The sequence below is a fragment of the Bombus huntii genome, unplaced genomic scaffold (assembly GCF_024542735.1).
Source record: "Bombus huntii isolate Logan2020A unplaced genomic scaffold, iyBomHunt1.1 ctg00000066.1, whole genome shotgun sequence".
NCBI classification, from domain to species: Eukaryota; Metazoa; Arthropoda; class Insecta; order Hymenoptera; family Apidae; genus Bombus; species Bombus huntii.
In genome coordinates, this window is record NW_026099325.1 from 528,520 (window position 1) to 546,131 (window position 17,612).

Below are 17,612 nucleotides of genomic sequence, written 5' to 3' on the forward strand. Positions count from 1 at the left end.
CGAAACAAAAAACGAAGTCATATACGAAATCAAAACAAAAACCCTAGCGCTCAAAACAAACGATAGTTTCACTCATCTATTAGATAAACTCCAGCGAGCACCGAAAATAATAGATAATTTACAAGGCTATAAAACAACGATCGATAAAATAGGCGACGAGATAGAAACTCTTAATTTCGAACACAGAATTAAAAATATACAGTATTGGGGACTAACCACGCTCCAGATATTAGGGTACATAGCATTAGGCATACTAGGTATATATGGATTAAACAAAATAGGGGTATTCAAATGCATCAGGAAATGTATACCGAACAAATAATGTATCAATTTATTTTGCTGCCGAAATGAAACTGTAATCAACAGCCACAATGCGACAGCCCCACCAGTACCACTCACCCTGGGCTCAACACCCAACATCTATATTCCAACCAACACATACCACTCAGATGAAGAGGAGGAATCAGCTGTAATTTTCAAGCCACGTCAAGTCCGATTCCACAAAAGTCTTCTGAAGAAAACTTGAGGGATCAAGTTCAATCTAAGAAGGGGGGAATGTCACAGACGAAATTCGAGCAACTGTATATAACAAACCGAAATTCCGAACGCTTTATCGCGTGTGACCGTCCGGTCAGCACCCGTTCTCAGCCGCCTGAGTGGCATTCGATCACTTCAGCCGTTCTCCGAATTTTACACTAAGTATAAACAAAACCTTCTCCCACTCCAACGATTGGAAGAATATAAATGCTCCCTTCAAAATCATTCAGTCAGTCTAATAAAAAAATTCTTAACTAATCCAAGTATCGAAAGTGTATCATCGCGAACCGAAAAAATTGTATAAATTGAGTAAAAAATAAAAAGAACAATCTCCTTTTCGGAAATTAACAAGTTCCTTATTTTTACCTTAATTTTACACGACATCCTAATCGCTCCTATTAGGGTATCAACCATGACACACACCTTTCCTAGATGTAATGAGAATTTTCTATTATTGTCCTATTGCACCCCAAGATACCTAACCTTCTATTTAGTCATCAACAGGTACTTGCCCATATTGACGTCCTTGACCTTGTGATACGATTTCCGGTAAGTAGAATCACCTCCGTCTTGTCTTGAGCTAATTTCAATCCAGTTTCGGTACACCACCGATTCTTCTGCTACTTCAATATCGGGCCTACCACCAATCGTGGGACTCCTCTGAATTTTCCTACTAGGCTTAAAGGGATCACCTTCCTCGTCTCCCCTAGTCTTCGGTGCAACCGATATGGTGACGTTGTCACTTATTCTGATGTCCGACACTATCCTTGGGTTTTCAATACTAACCGCCAACCTCTTGCTATTCGCCTTTGCGCCAGTCGCTGTTACTGTACAAGGGGGTGCCTGGGGTTCCACCTCCTAGCCAAAACCGTTCGAATGTATCCAATCATAACCGAAAGAACTCGCCAAGTCGTCAACAAAAAGCCAGTATAATAGAAATAAAAAATATATAACGAATAAATAAATAAATAAGTATCTAAGAGCAAAACATAGTTATATCCTCATAATTAAATATTATCTTGGAAATTTCTACACAGCTACAATAAACTAAATCTATCAAGCTAAATTTATATAACGCTAAAATAAACTAAATATATCAAGCTAACGCCTGCGCTTCAATAAGAGGCCTGATGATACATACGCAGATCACCGCATGTATAAATAGATAATATAGTAATAAATAAATAAACAACCAGCTAACTAAATAAATAAATAAATGAATAATAACTAAATAACTAAATAATAAATAAACCAACATAACTAATAATAAATATTAATAATAAATAAGTAAATAAATAAATAATATCAAAACAAATAATAAATAAATAATCAACCAATAGTTAAATAAATAAATAAATAAATAAACGAGTAAAGTAAATAAATAATATAAATAAGAAACGCATATACCTGCATTCCCCAACCCACACGACGCCGCGTAACTCAAATAAAGCCTCCACGTACGCAGCACCCGTCATACTCATTTATTCTTATTTATTCACCAAGGAAGTTTGGCTCGAGTGGCGAAATAAATAAAATAAATAAAATAAACGATATATAACTAGAACTCTGGTCGACCCGACTTTATTTCTTCGTAATAGGAACTTAAGTCGAGCCGGCCGTACATACCCTAGTGTGCTGCCCGTAAGGTGGCGACGCCACACATCGACGCGACAAACCACCTCGCCTGCGCATCGTTCGGCACCACGCGTACGTCCTGCCACTACCATTACAATAATGGCGTCAAATCTATCCACGTGCGCGTCTCGATATTAAAGAAAATCGCGTATTTCTTGTATCTCACGTTGTCGCGCAATGCGAGTGCTACATCACATCCAGTAATACTCAATAACAATTCTTACCCGCTAGTATAAACTCTACGGCGAATACAATCCTCTCCACGCCACGCAGGTGCTCGCCGAGCCCCTGTTTGCCAGCAGGAGCCCGAGACCCGCTGCCCAATCGGTAAGCGTCCGTCCCCGAGAGTTGGTCCTGGGATTTCCCCATTGCATCGAGTGGGCATTGAAGTCCCAGAGGACGAGTACCTTGCGGGGGAGGCATCTCCCGACGCACTCGCCGACCCGTTCCAGGAAGTCCCTGTACGCAGCCAGGTCGATGTTGGGGGAGTCGTATACCGCTACCACCATTACTCCACTCCCGTATGGTCTGGAAGAGCAGATCTTGCGCCCTTCTCGACCTACAGAGATTGCATTGGAGGAGGCGCTTGAACTACTCGGTCACCTCTATGGCCTCCTCCCGACCATCTGCCGCTGCTGCTTTGGCGGTTCTCCCTGGTGTCCTTTCCGCAGCTGCTGGCTCGCGGATTGATCTCCTCCTCTTGACTTTCGGGGGGGGGGGGGACATTCCGCACCGCCCATCCTGTGATTGGCGGGCGTCCCGAGCGACTCGCACAGGGAGCACTTGGGAGCAGAGGCGGGACAGCCTCTGGCGCGGTGTCCGCTTCCGCCGCACCTGTAACACAGGTGCCCTCGATCCTTGCTGGACACGCATGTTGCGCGTACGTGCCCCACCTCCAGCACCTGAAGCACTGCAGGGGCCGCTTCGGGATGGCTCGAATCCTCGCGGTTGACCAGCCCAGGGCTATTTTCCCTGCCTGGGATACTTTCCGGGCTCCTGCCACCGGGCACTTGATCCAGGCAGACCCTAGGCCACCTCTGCCGCCGTTCTCGCCGACCTGAACCTCCGCGCAGCCGCATCCTGCCGCCGAGGCCAGTGCTTTCCGCAGCTCCTCCTTCTTGACCGAGATGTCTATCCCGGTATCTCGAAGCTCCGCCATCCAGGTAGGCGTGGCGACTCTCACCGCAGTTGCGTCTAGCGCCTCGGCCAGACGCGTCGCCAGCAGCGTCGCCAGCAGCGTCGCCTTTTCCCTGTTCCTGTCTCCAGGGAATCTGATGATGATGGAGCCCGTCATCGCCTTCTTCATCCCCACCTGCTCCACGCCGAGCTCCGAGAGCGGGACCTCCGGCTGCCTCGAGGACGTCGGCGTACGACATCCATGCTCCCTCGTTCAGCGTCAGAGTCACCGCGGATGTTCGCGGTGCGCGAGGGAGCGTGACCGCCTTGGGTGCCTGCGACGGTCCTCTGCTTGTTGCGGCGGCGCTCGCTTTCGCCACGCCTGTCGTCCTGGGCTGGGATTGCTGCTGGCGTATCCTCGTCGGCGGTGCCACGTTCGCCCCTTTCCTCGCTGTCTCTCCTCCAACGGCGACGGCTGTCTTCCTCTGATTTTTGTTCTTCCGTCTCTTCTTCCTCGCCTCTACCACTCTCCACTCCCCACCCTCCTGCTCCCTCGGGAGTGTAACGTCAATTCACATCAGAGACCAGGCCACACACCACGGATAGGATGGCACCCAGATGTCTGCATATCCTCCCTCAATAGTCTTAGAGTAATGTTGTCTCATCGAAATTTGTTACTTTTCATCCAAACTCTAAGGTAAATATATTAAATTAATATACACAATGTATCCGGTTGATCTCAGACCACACATATATTTCGAAATTTATTTTTTATTTATGCCAAATTTAAATATATATTATTCGTTTTATATGATTAACAAACCATTCCTTATTCAAGTCAACTATATAATATTTTCTCTATTGTTGTGCATCTTAACTCTTATCATTCTAGTTGAAATTATAAATATTCGATTCAATTGCATTTTGTTCATAATCGAAGTGCCCCAGGATCAATGGATATTCGACGTGGAGACCGAATACTAGTTTTCTTGCCATTATTTCACGGTTATGCGTTCGGAATGATGAATACGGCAATAAGTTGCGGTGCAGCTGTGTACATAATGGGAAATTTCGAGTTAGAAACGTTACTCAGTTCCGTAGAAAAATACAGAATTACGCATATACCATTGGTCCCTCCAGTTTTAGTTGGTCTTGCGAAGCATCCAATGGTGCCAAATTACGATTTCAGCAGCGTGAGAGAGATCGTTTCCGGTGCGGCACCGCTTCCGCCGGATGTAAGTTTTTCGTCCAAACTACCCAACGTAATACGTTATAACGTTATTCTATAAAACGTAATACGTTATAACGTTATACCATATAACGTAATACGTTATAACGTCATACCATAAAACATAATACGTTATTACGTTATTCTATCTAACGTAATACGTCATAAAGTTATGCTATATAACGTAATACGTTATTACGTTATACTATATAACGTAATACGTTATAACTTTATACTATAAAACGTAATACGTTATAAAGTTATACTATATAACGTAATACGTTATAATGCTACACTACCTAACGTAATTCGTTATAACGTTATACTATATAACGGAATACGTTATAACGTTATACTATATAACGTAATACGTCATTACGTTATTCTATATACCGTAATACGTTATAACGTTATACTACCTAACGTAACACGTTATAACGTTATACTATATAACGGAATACGTTATCACGTTATACTATATAACGTAATACGTTATAACGTTATACCATATATCGTAATACGTTATAACGTTATTCTGTGGAACGTCATACGTTATAACGTTACACTATATAATGTAATCCGGTAGAACGTTATACCATATAACGTAATAAGTTAGAACGTTATACTATATAACGTAATACGTTATAACGTTATACCATGTAACGTAATACCTTATAACGTTATTCTATGTAACGTCATCCGTTATAACGTTACACTATATAACGTAATACGGTATAACGTTATACCATATAACGTAATACGTTATAACTTTATACTATAAAACGTAATACGTTATAAAGTTTTACTATATAACGTAATACGTTATAACTTTATACTATAAAACGTAATACGTCATAAAGTTAAAGCATATAACGTTATAGTATATTACGTGATACGTTATAACGTTATACTATACAATGTAAAACGTTAGAACGTTATTCTATGTAACGTCATCCGTTATAACGTTACACTATATAACGTAATACGGTATAACGTTTTACTATATAACGTAATACGTTATAACGTTATACCATGTAACGTAATACGTTATAACGTTATACCATATAACGTAATACGTTATTACGTTATTCTATATATCGTAATACGTCGTAACGTTATTCTGCTGAACGTCATGCGTTATAACGTTACTCTATATAATGTAAATCGTTATAACGTTATACTATATAACGTAATACGTTATTACGTTATTCTATCTAACGTAATACGTTATAAAATTATACTTGTCGGAGATAAGATGACACCGGTGCCTTCCCTCTGAAACCTCGGGAAAATCCATAGAAACATTGTAATTAAAATCTACAGTTGTAACTAAACGATTTGCCGTCATTCTAACCAATTGTATTTGTTTAAGTCTTGTGACAATGAGCTTGGGCTCAATTCGACAATTAGTCGGCGAACGTGGCCGCGGTCAACGGGACGAACTCTCCATTTAACAAAGGCATTGAGTAATCCTATAGCTCTCCTTAAAAGAAAGATTCGTAGCGGCACTTGGCAGTAAACATTCCAACGGTTTCTGTCCCGTAGCTTGCCACACGCAGATCCTATTCTCCGGGCAGGATGTTTACCAGATGTCGACGCGTCTCCACAGTACGTGATCGGCTAGCCCGAGGACCGTCATAAACACTAATATCTAGTTACCTAAAATTCTTCAACAGATACACAGTCTTTGTCCCAGTTACGGGAAGACAGGAGAGACCTATTTTTCCACGAACGACGTCTCCCACTAGCAACCCTCCCTCAAGGGCAGCTAGCATCCTTTTCTAACTACCGATATGGAGATTGGCCAATTAGCAGCAATGTCAATTTCTCTTACATTCCGAACGTAGGATGTCCCCGACGAATCCGATGATCTCGTGTCCTTAGACACACCCCGTCTTTGTTTTCCTATGGGGTATCACCGGGGCGGGAAGTCATTCTCTCTTGCGGTCTCATCGACAAAAAGGATTAACTCCTTACGGTCAGCGAATATTAACGCAGAATCCGACTTAGATTTTTGCGAGTGCGTACGACTACCGTCCCGTTGTCCGCGGATTCGTTATTGAACCTAGGATCATTGTCATTAGTCTCTCGAGTATCTAATTACCACGGTTACATGTCCGGTTCTATGGTAATCACATTTGCACCAGTCAATGTCTTCTCTATTGCATAACGACAATGTGTAATCCAAATGAAGATTCGTGTCACGCTCCTAACTGTAATTCTAATGTAAACCCGAAATTTAATCGGGTTAAAATTAGAATTTAAGGAGCGTAACGATTGTTTGTTCGACCAATCGCGGGGAGACGTAGTCGCTAGGAGAGACGTCAACGGGAGTCGTAAATTCCCGTTACGATTATAACAATCGACACCACGACTTGATCGATCCCCTGATTTCCGTTGAGATAATAGGGGTGATTGAGTTTGTATAACACTATGATTCACAGAATAATTAATTATATATTTCCAACACTTAGATTACACTGATGAGCATAGATAGAGAGATAATCACTTATCGCACGAAGATAAGATAGATATGTACGTTAGAGCAGGGCTCTTATAATTGGATTTAATGTATTAGTGGACGTAGCACTATAAGATATTTAGCAGAGGAAATGTATGCTCGACAATACCGAGACCGACTCTCGCGTTATGCTTAGACTGCCCCGATAGGCATTAGCGTTACTACTTAGTAGTTGACTTTTCCAACGATGTAGAAGAAGCGAAGTTGAGTGACGATGCTGTGTCGGAGGAAAGCTAGTGATGGGTGTGTCTAGCGCACGGGATCATCGGATTTGTTCATGACATTTTAGGTCAGGAGGTGAGGCCAGTATACATTGCCTCGGATTGGACAAACGAAGGTTGGAGGACTAGGAAGGGCCTTAACCGCCCTCGATAGAAAGTTGCTGGTAGGAAGCATCGTACGTGAGAAAAGCTAACTTTCCCGTGTCAAGCCGTAGTAAACAATAGTCTTTGGAAACTGATTTAGAAAAGACATTTGTTGGGTCCGAAGGACCTTAGCAGGCAAGTGACTCGGGTGTATGACGGGTGCTTAAGGCTATTGAGGGTACGCCGTACGGTAGAGCGGACATCTGGTGTCCGTCTGACCCGCGGTGTGTGACCTGGGCCAGGCAGAGAGTCGCCCGGCGTAACAACGATTCTTCGATTGAATTGGTCATCGTTTTACACAACAGAGATTATATTTACGCGAATATACAAGATTTTACAAAATATTATGAATATTGAGTTTAATGAATGATAAGATTAACAAACGATAAGTTTAACTAACGATTAGATTAAAGAATAATAAGTTTAACGAATAATAAGAGTAACGAATAATATGTTTTACGAATAATAAATTTAACGAATATTGAGATTAACAATTTATAGGTTTTACGAATAATGAATTTAATTAACACTATTAACAATGTTCCTGGGTTCAAACGAATCCACGGTCAACGGGACAACTCTTTTCTATGCGTAGAATAATTTTTAAACACAAAAATACGATTGCTGAGACACTCGGTAAATTGCTCGATGTATCACTTTCCAAGGCGATCACACGAATGTATATCTGATGAAAATCTTTTTCGCTATACGAATGCATTTGTTTGTTATATGCTCGCTGGAGACATCGAGAAGGTTCCAATCGTTGTTGCTAGGCAATTTCTGTCAAAAGTTTGTTGTATACTCTTTCGAAACATCGAGAAAGATCCAAACGCCGTTACTAGGCAGTTTCTGTTTGGAGATTGATTCCTAATACGTGTGTCCCATTATATCGACATCTTTAAAGTACAATTCTATGTGATTTCTAGGGAGAACAATACAACCGATCCACACCTTCGTCAGGCAAAACGTTTATCCCGTGACCGTGGCTACGTTCGGCGACCAGTTGTCACCTCGAACCCACTTTCGCTATCACAAATATCGAACAATTACAAATGACAACAATTGCTTAATTACAGCTATGATAAAATCTAGGCTAAAGCATTAGAAGATTTTCCCAAAATTGCAAAGGGAAGGCTCTGGTTTTCGTTTCATCTCCGACATATATATATGTCGGGTTTACATTACAATTAGGGTTAGGGGCGTGAAACGAATCTTCGTTTGGATTACACGTCGTCATTATGCAATAGAGAAGACATTGGCTAGTGCAAATACAATTATCATAGAACCGGACAAGTAACCGTGGTAATTAGATACTCGAGAAACTAATGACAATCATCCTAGGTTCAATAACGAATCCGCGGTCGACGGGATGATAGATGAACGTACTCACAAAATCTAAGTCGGACGCGTAATATTCACCGGTCGTAAGGGGTTACTCTTTTTCATCGATGAGATCGCGAACGGGAATGACCTTCCCGTCCCGATGATGCCACAGAGGAAAACTATAATGGGGTGTGTCTAAGGACACGAGATCATCGGATTCGTCGAGAAAAGCCTTCGTTCAGAAAGTAAGGGAAATTGGCGTTGCTGCTAATTGGTCAATCTCCATATCGGTGGTTAGAAAAAGATGTTAGCCATCCTCGAGGGAAAGTTGCTAGTGGGAGACGCCGCTCGTTGAAAAATAGGTCTCCCCTATTTTCCCGTAGTTGGGACAAAGACTGTTTGCCTGTTTGAAGGACTTTAGTTGATTAAATCTTAAGATTTATAACGGGCCCTCGAGCTAGCTGAACATGTACTGCGGAGACGCATCGACATCTGGCAATCATCTTACTCGAAGAATAGGGTCTGCGTGTGGCGAGCTACGGGACAGAGACCGTTGGAATGTTTACTGACGAGTGTTACAACTATTTCCTTTTTAAGGAGAGCTACAGAATTATTCCATGCCTTTGTTAGACAAAGCGTTCATCCCGTGACCGCGGCTACGTTCGGCGACTGACTGTCGCCTCGAGCCCAACCTCATTATCACAACTCTCGAACAATTACAATCGGATTGAATAACTACAATTGTTCAATTACAGCTATAGTAGACTCTAGGTTACAATGTTGCGGGATTATCCAAAATTCCAAAGGCTCCGGTGTTCTTTCATCTCCGACATATATATGGAATGTTGTAATATTTTCGGAAATCAGGCGATCGATTTGTGAAAACTCAACAATCGATTGTCTAAGTCTTCTCTTTCTCCTTCTGGCTCTTAACTTGCTTTTTTCTTTGTTCAATCTTCGCTTCTCCAAGTCCTGTTTTATTTTCTATCCCAAGTCCCCGTCCTCCTCTATTCATATCGTTCGACCGACTCCCAGTAAACACAGTGAAAGTCAAACCGTCGGTTGATATTCTAAATTCTATAGAATTTACATATATATAATGTTTATTGCCTAAGAAAAATATAAATTACATATGTGTATTCACAATAAACAACGAATTTCTATTTGGAAGTTTCTTTTTTATTTATTTATTTGGATTTTACAATTTGTCCAGTAGGACATTTGGTAAAATGTTGTAGCTGTATACTAATATAACATGTGGGTGGCTACCCCCAGCGGGGTACTACCATCGTGTTTGTTGGGTTATGTCCTCTGCGAGATCGGTTGGGTGTTTCCTTTTTAATCTTCTTTTTATGCTTGATGTGTCGACCGTTTCCGCTGCCAGCCGGTTTAGGTGCGTTGCTATTCTTTCTCCGTACCTTCTTGCACTTTTGTTGATCTCCTCCTTGACCGTTGATATTCCCAGGTCTTTCCGAATGTCCTCGTTTCTAACGTACCATGGCGCGTTTACTATTGTTCTGAGTATTTTAGATTGCGATGCCTCTATTTTGATTATATGGCTCATTGCTGCTGTTCCCCATAGTGTTATTCCGTACGTCCAGATTGGTTTTATGACCATTTTATATATTTTTAGTTTGTTTTCTATGCTTAGTTTGGATTTTCGACTTGTTAGCCAGTACATTTGTCTCCTTGCCATCTGTATTTTGTCTATTGTTGCTGTAATATGCTGTTTCCATGTGAGTCGTGTATGTAAGTGGAGTCCTAGGTATTTGACTTGCCTTGTTTGTATTCTGTGTGTGCCGTTTAGTTCAATGTTTGGTGGTTTCTGTTTTCGCAGTGTGAATGTAATATGTTTGCATTTATCGGGGTTTGCTTTGATTTGTTTCGCTTGAAGCCACTTTTCTATTTTTGTGATATGTTCTTGTAGTAATGTAACTGCTGTTGCAGGGTTAGTGTGCCTGACTAGTACAGCTGTGTCATCCGCGAATGTCAGTATTTTGCTATTGTTAGTTGTTGGTATGTTGGCCGTGTATAATGTATATAAAATTGGTCCTAGGACGCTTCCTTGCGGAACTCCTGCCTTGATTTCTTTAGCTTCCGAGTGTGTCTTTTTGATTTTTACTATGAAGCTTCTGCTGCTTAGGTATGATTTGATTAGTTGATATATCTGCCCCGAGAACTGTTTCCTGATTGATTGTAGTAGGCTAGTGTGGTTTATTTTATCGAATGCTTTTTCGATGTCCATAAAGAGTGCCGTGCAGTATTGTTTTGTTTCCAGCGCCTGTAGGATTTCATTGACGAGTCTTTGCGTTTGTTTTATTATGGAGTGTTTGTTTCTGAATCCGAATTGGTGATCCGGTATTAGATGGTTCTTCTCTATTATTGGTTTTATCCGGTCGTAGATTATTTTCTCTACTATCTTAGAGAACACCGGAAGTAGTGAGATTGGTCTGTAGGACATGGTTTCGTGTGGGTCCTTGCCTGGTTTGGGTATCATTATGATTTTTGCCAGTTTCCAAGCTTTTGGAAAGTATTGTATTCTTAGTATTGCGTTTACTATTATTGTGGTTTGTCTTATCGCTTTTGGCGGAAGGTTTTTCAAGATTTTGCCGTTAATTAGGTCGATTCCTGGTGCTTTATTGTTTTTTGTTTTCTCAATTATGTTTCTGATTTCTTGTGCTGTTGCTTTGGGTATGGTGATTGTCAGTTGGTGTACTAGTAGTTAGCGCATCCGCGTCCATATGACTATTGTGGTTGCTATTGTTGATGATGTGTGGGGTGAATGTGTTGCCTAGGTGGTTGGAAAATTCTTCAGCTTGCTCTTCGTTGCTTCTTGCCCATGTGTTGTCTGCTCTTCTGATTGTTGGTACCATTTTTGTTGTCTTCTTTATTTTTTGGTGACTTTCCATAGGGAGTAATTGTTGTTTTCGTGAGCAGATAGTGACTCGATGAACTTTGTGAAATCGTTGTTGTTGTGCTCTTTTATTTTGTTCTTTATTTATTTTGTGAGTTTGTTTAGGTGTTTTTTGTTTTCTTTTGTTCTGTGTTTTTGCCATTTTGCTTTCGCTTTTCTTTTTTCTCTAATTTTTTCGAGGATGTCTAGTGGAACTGTTTTTGTTTGTCTGTTGGTTGTTTCAGGTATAGTGGTTGCCCTTGCTGCTTCTTGGATAGTTTCTGTGAGTGTTGTTACTGCTTGATCGATGTGTTCAGGTGTTTTCAGTGGGATGTTGCAGCTGATTTTGCTCTCTATTATTTCTTTGAATATTTGCCATTTGGTGGTTTTATTGCATAGCTTCTCTGTGCTGCTGTAAAGTATTGGTTTGTTTCTGTATGAAATTATTATGGGCGTATGTTCGGAGCTAAGCTCGAGGCTGGATGCTATGTTTAGTTTATTTGCGTTTAGTCCCTTTGTAACTGCAAAGTCTAGCAGGTCAGGTATTTTGCTCAGGTCTGTCGGCCAGTATGTCGGTCTTCCTGTGGATAATATATTGAGGTTATTATTTCTGATGTATTTTTCCAGGGTTCTGCCTCGAGGTGTGGTGATTCTTGATCCCCATAGCGTGTGCTTTGAGTTATAGTCTCCCGCTGCAATATACTTGTCACCTAAGTGTCGGAAGTAGTCTTCCCACATTTGCGTTATGATTTTGTGTCGCGGCGGTACGTATACTGCTGACAACTGCAGTTGGTTGCTGTTAGTCTGTACGGTAACGGTGGTTGCTTGTATATGTTCCTTACTGACCTTGCTGTGTAGGTGATGTTTAATGTCGTTTTTTATTACTACTGCCGTCCCTCCGTGTACTTTCCCTGAGGGATGCTTGGTGTCGTATATGGTGTAGTGCGGTATTTTTATGTAGCTTTTTATTGTGAGGTGTGTTTCTGAGACGAGTAGTATATCGGTGTTACTGCTGGACAGGAATGTTTTAGTTTCTAGGGCCCTTTGTTGTAGGCCGTTAGAGTTCCAGGCTGCTATTTTAAGGCTTCTTGATATAGGACACGGGTTTCCGCCGTTTGGCTATAGGCGTAGCCGTTCGTAGTTTTCTCTTCCCCACTTGCCGCACTTTCTCCGGAGCACTGTTGCACACGCCCGTTTAGCTCGGCTGCTCGGGCAGAACTGTTTGAAAGTGGTTCTGGTAAAAGTGCCGTTACGCGACGGTACGACGTAGCCATACTATATTTTGTGTTGGGTTTACATTTTTAACATTACAGTTTGTAATTTAATTTAAGCCGTTTAAAAACCGTACTTTTACACGATATTGTCTTTTCTTTCTTTTTCCGTCCTGAAAATTTGGTCGCAAAACAGGACAGATCGGTGGCCTATTTTTACTTCTTGTGGGGCTGAGTGAGCGGCGGGCGAAGGAGGGGGAGAGGTGGAGCATGTCATGAAATGGTCCTTGCGCAGTAATCGCGTACAGATATCGCCCATAGGCTCAAAGCTTAACCAATTACTGAGCAATATTAATCCGTCCTCGTCACTATCTAAGCGGTCGCCGTAGAATTCGATAACGTTCACTCGTCATTCGTATCCGGTACGCAGTAGAGTGCGCGTTGTACATGAATTTACCGAAAGTTTTAATTTTTCTATCTAGAAAATTAACTTTCTATATTAAGTTTCTATAAAAAGGGATTGATTTAACGTGGATAGAGTTTTTATACATAAAGGTTTATAAAATAAAAAGACATTCGCACGCGTAGTAGCTTTGTCTAAATAATTGTAACCTAAAAATTTGTTCAATAATAGATAGGGTAATGCAGTAACCGGACAGGAAACTATTCTTCATATAAAGGTAAGTGAACACAAATATATTTAACCTTCTTATTTTAGGTGGCTTTTCATTTTTATTACATTTTTCGTTTCTATATACATAACATGTAGAAAACCTGTAGAAATCTTGTCGTATTGAACTACATAACTTTTGTATTTTCTCCGGTAACAATTTCGTCTTAATGTCCATAACTATATTCCGAGCTATGAAAAATAAGCGATCGCTAGTTGTTTGCGCTAGTCGTTCCATTTTTGTCAAGCCGACTGGAAGTTAGGCTGTTCGCTTATGCTAATACAGTGCCAAACGGAAATATTGGCATAGCCCGGATCATCGTACACAATTTTTTGTAAATCTGTAAAGGAAGTAATTCTCTATTTAATACTTTTGTAAAATATAGCTTTCAACTCCAAAGTTTAAGTATGCCATGAATCATGAAGTTTAAAAATGATTATAACAAAGAAAAAACATAAAAGTACTCCTGTACAATGAGTTTTGGAAAACATTGATCGATGAACCGTTAATCTTATAAAGTGGAAAATCATCCAGCAGAGTTTTCTTGTGACAGTTTTCTTTTTTAAATTTTCGTCTCGTTCGCCATTATCGCAATCGAATAAATTTTGCTCATTAGATAAATATTGGAATTCACTAGCAGAAAAAGGGCAATTTCCTGGAAATACGTGTATTTTCATCTTTTTTTGCTTAATTCAGTTAAGCAGTGTGCAATTATTTTTTACATAACAAACGATAATGCTTAGACTTGTCACGACTTCGAAATGATTCTCATTGTTTGTGCTTATGCTCGGAATAATTGTGCTTAGTAATTTCGTGGTCAATACCGTAATCTACTATATATGCATGAAAGTAGCGAGTTAATTGATTTATTAATTAAAATTTTTAAGAATAAATTATTTTTGGAGCTACGTAAGTCCTTTTCAGAGAAAGTAGGATTTACGCTAATTGGCCTCTGAATCTTCCATAGACATATGTAATAGAAATAAATAAAATTTTTACTAAATAAATAATATACAATTTTCGGGCGATATCTTCTTCCCGCGTTCTAATTATATTTTCAATTATTTTGATTTTTCTAAGTGCACTCTTACGCATCCTTGTATATGCAATCCTTCCCTTATTCCCATTCCTGTTAATATTAGTTGTTTTTCAAAGCTTTTGTTTCATTCATTTTATTAGCTATCATTTTGTATCAAATTCAAGAATTTTCGTTGCCAGAAATTTAAGGTAAATGCATTTTATGATATTTAAGGAAACTTATTCTTGTTATTATTATTATTATTAACAAGTTCCATTTATTCGTTATCTTTCCTAATCATTATTTACTGTTACGATCCGGTTTTGATCTTCGGTATTCGTAACCGTTACTTATTATTCTCGATTTCGGGCCCTAGCTTCCTCAAATTGACGCTTGAATCAAAACTGTAGTTGCTGCCACAAGAAATAGTCGTTAAACTATTTCAATTAGTTCGACTCTCGTTCGTTATTTTCGAACCAAGGCTAACGACTGAATGGAATAGATTGAAAACTTGTCGCGCCTTTCTAAAGTGCAACGCTATTTTTAATTTTCAAACTGTCATATTCTTGATATTCTAATTCGTTGATATGACTGTAGGAGTAGCATTAACTATTGTATTAATACGACTGGTAAATAAACTCCACGTTTCAGCTTAGCTGCTGTGGGTAGGAGAGTACTTGCGCGGGAAGGATTAAAGTTTTCTAGGAATAAATAAATAATTTCAATGTCTCGTAACTGGTAATTTATTCGATTTTATTTACTTATATATTTATTATCAAAATTCTGGTCTTAACTCTCTATGTAGTTTATAAAACGAGAATAATTATCGCTTTCCTAAACTATTGGCAATGCAGCCTTAGATCGCGTTCGGGTATAGGTGAGTTCGATGGATAAAACTAATTTCTGTTTGTTCTGTGGTTTCCTAATTTTAAGGTATTCCTAATTTTTTCTAATTTTTTCTTCTTCTCTTCTAATTTCGGGAAACGTTTAGTCAACGTTTTGCACGTTTCCTGCTGGTATAGCCTCTACCTCTACGATTCCTTCTTGCTTTTGGCATTTCTTTTATGTGTATTGTCGATCGCACTTCAGAAATATTGTTGTAGATGACTTTTGTAGACAATGTTTGATCGTGAAATGTATTAGACGAGATTGCTCGTTGTTGAAATTGTCGAATATATTTAAAATAATTGAATAAATATGTATGCAAACCATAATCGCTAAGACGCCCGTACAGTGTATAAGTCGCAAAGTAAGATCGCTAATAAATATTCGATAGATAACTGGTTGATAACTCTAGATAATTAAATTCTTTTCGGTTGCGTCCGTTTATTTATGCTGATCGGGAGAGAACCGGAAAATCGAATTCTTCTACGTTTGACGGTTGCACGAAGCGGCGACATTGTTTTGCCCGGATATTATTTGTTCTTACATTACTTGGAACCTAACGGTCTTGATACTCCGAGGCAAAACAACAACATCATTTAAATTGTGTTCTGACTCATGTGCCGCTACATCACCCCCTACCAGTGATAACGTTTTTATTAAGTTAAACTTTTGAAATATTTACAGAGTTTCTATTTGTCATCGTTATTTTCTTCTTTTTTTTAATTATCGATACACTCGATCCGACAATTTACGACGTCTAACCGAAACCTGCCGGGAACTGATCGGTAAAGCGGACCCTACGTCCGGACCGCGCAACATACCTATTCCTGGAGTTTTCTTCCGCGATTCGATCGCTGCTTGCGCTGTTTTCGTCGTTCGCGTTCGCCTGATCTACCGGAATTAGTATGTCAAGAGATACGGCGATTTTTCCTTATACTACAAACGCCGGTTTTAGACGGTCTGTGGAAACCGTTACGTCGCGATTATTAATTTCGGCGGTGTAATTTTTTCGCCTCTTTTTATGACTTCAAACGTTCCGTCATACGGCGGCTGGAAAGGGCCCCCTATCGCGTCATGACATAAGAAAACATACGGTTTCTAATTCTAAGAAAACGAAAATTTTCTTTTCGCCATGATGCGTGACCGGATGCGGCCTGACCTTCCCCATCCCTTCTTTAAGCCGGTTCGCGTACTCCGAGTTGGCCTGCTGCTCGGTTGCTATGAAAAATTTCGCCGGCAATCGTATGCCGGTGCCGTAAATCATTTCGGCTGCCGTTGTGTTTAAGTCCTCTTTTATCGCGGTTCGAATGCTTAATAATATAATGGGTAAAATGTCGATCCAGTTGCTCGTGTCGAGACACTTTATCGCCGCTTTCAATTGTCTGTGTAGGCGCTCTACCATCCGAGCTATCCAAGTGGAAAGGAGAGCCGAAGCAACGGTTGGCGCTTCCATATCGACGATGGGAGTGGCTTCGGGCCAACGCGAGAAACGATCGATACACTTTGGACAATATCGATAACCTTGTGAATATGGCATGACGATAATGTCTAGTGTATGTGTTGGAACCGGCCTTCTAACGTTTTGAACGTTCCGACATGCTAGGATACGTGCCTGGTGACTTTGCAACGTTGACATGGTATACACTGTCGCGTCCAAGTTCGACAATCTTTATTAATGGACGGCCAGACGAAACGTGTTGTCACCAATTTTTGCGTAGCGCGTATTCCCGGATGGGAAAGTCTATGTAACGACTGAAATACGGCGCGACTTAACGGTTCCGGTACGTACGGTCGCGAGGTTTCGTTCGTGAGATCGCAATAAATTCCGACATCCTGATCGGGAAATCGTATTTTTGTCAATTGCAGCGCGCTAGAGCCGGACTCAGTGATTTCGCGTAGCTCGGTATCGTCTTCTTGCGCTGCGGCTAACGTTTGATGATGGACGGATTTCCCGATCGCTTCTATTCGTGGTAGAGTATCGGCTACGTTATTGTCTACCCCTTTAATGTGTCGGATATCGGTCGTAAATTGTCCTACGTAGTCTAAGTGTCCAAACTGTCTCGGCGAACACTTGTCGGGATTTTGATCAAACGCGTATACGTTTATATACGCGTATACGTACGCGTAGGGGTTTGTGATCAGTATAAATCGCGAAATCTCTCCCTTCGACAGCGTGCCTGAATCGTTTCACCGCGGTGTACATCGCGAG

The 17,612-nt window shown here is 40.6% G+C and overlaps 2 protein-coding genes across 2 annotated transcripts; one reads left to right on the forward strand and one right to left on the reverse strand.

Moving 5' to 3' along the window:
• Window positions 1–395: 395 nt before the first annotated feature.
• On the reverse strand, window positions 396–1,998 carry LOC126876138 (uncharacterized). The gene is made up of 4 exons (XM_050639028.1): window positions 1,945–1,998; window positions 1,050–1,395; window positions 904–965; window positions 396–467 (listed from the first exon to the last, which is right to left on the reverse strand). The coding sequence occupies exons 1-4, from the start codon at window positions 1,948–1,950 to the stop codon at window positions 396–398; spliced, it is 486 nt and encodes a 161-aa protein (XP_050494985.1). The 5' UTR covers window positions 1,951–1,998.
• A 1,929-nt stretch (window positions 1,999–3,927) lies between these two features.
• LOC126876140 (uncharacterized) lies at window positions 3,928–4,577 on the forward strand. Its single transcript, XM_050639031.1, has 2 exons — window positions 3,928–3,985; window positions 4,229–4,577. Exons 1-2 carry the CDS (start codon window positions 3,942–3,944, stop codon window positions 4,575–4,577), a joined length of 393 nt encoding a protein of 130 aa, XP_050494988.1. The 5' UTR covers window positions 3,928–3,941.
• The last annotated feature ends 13,035 nt before the right edge of the window (window positions 4,578–17,612 follow it).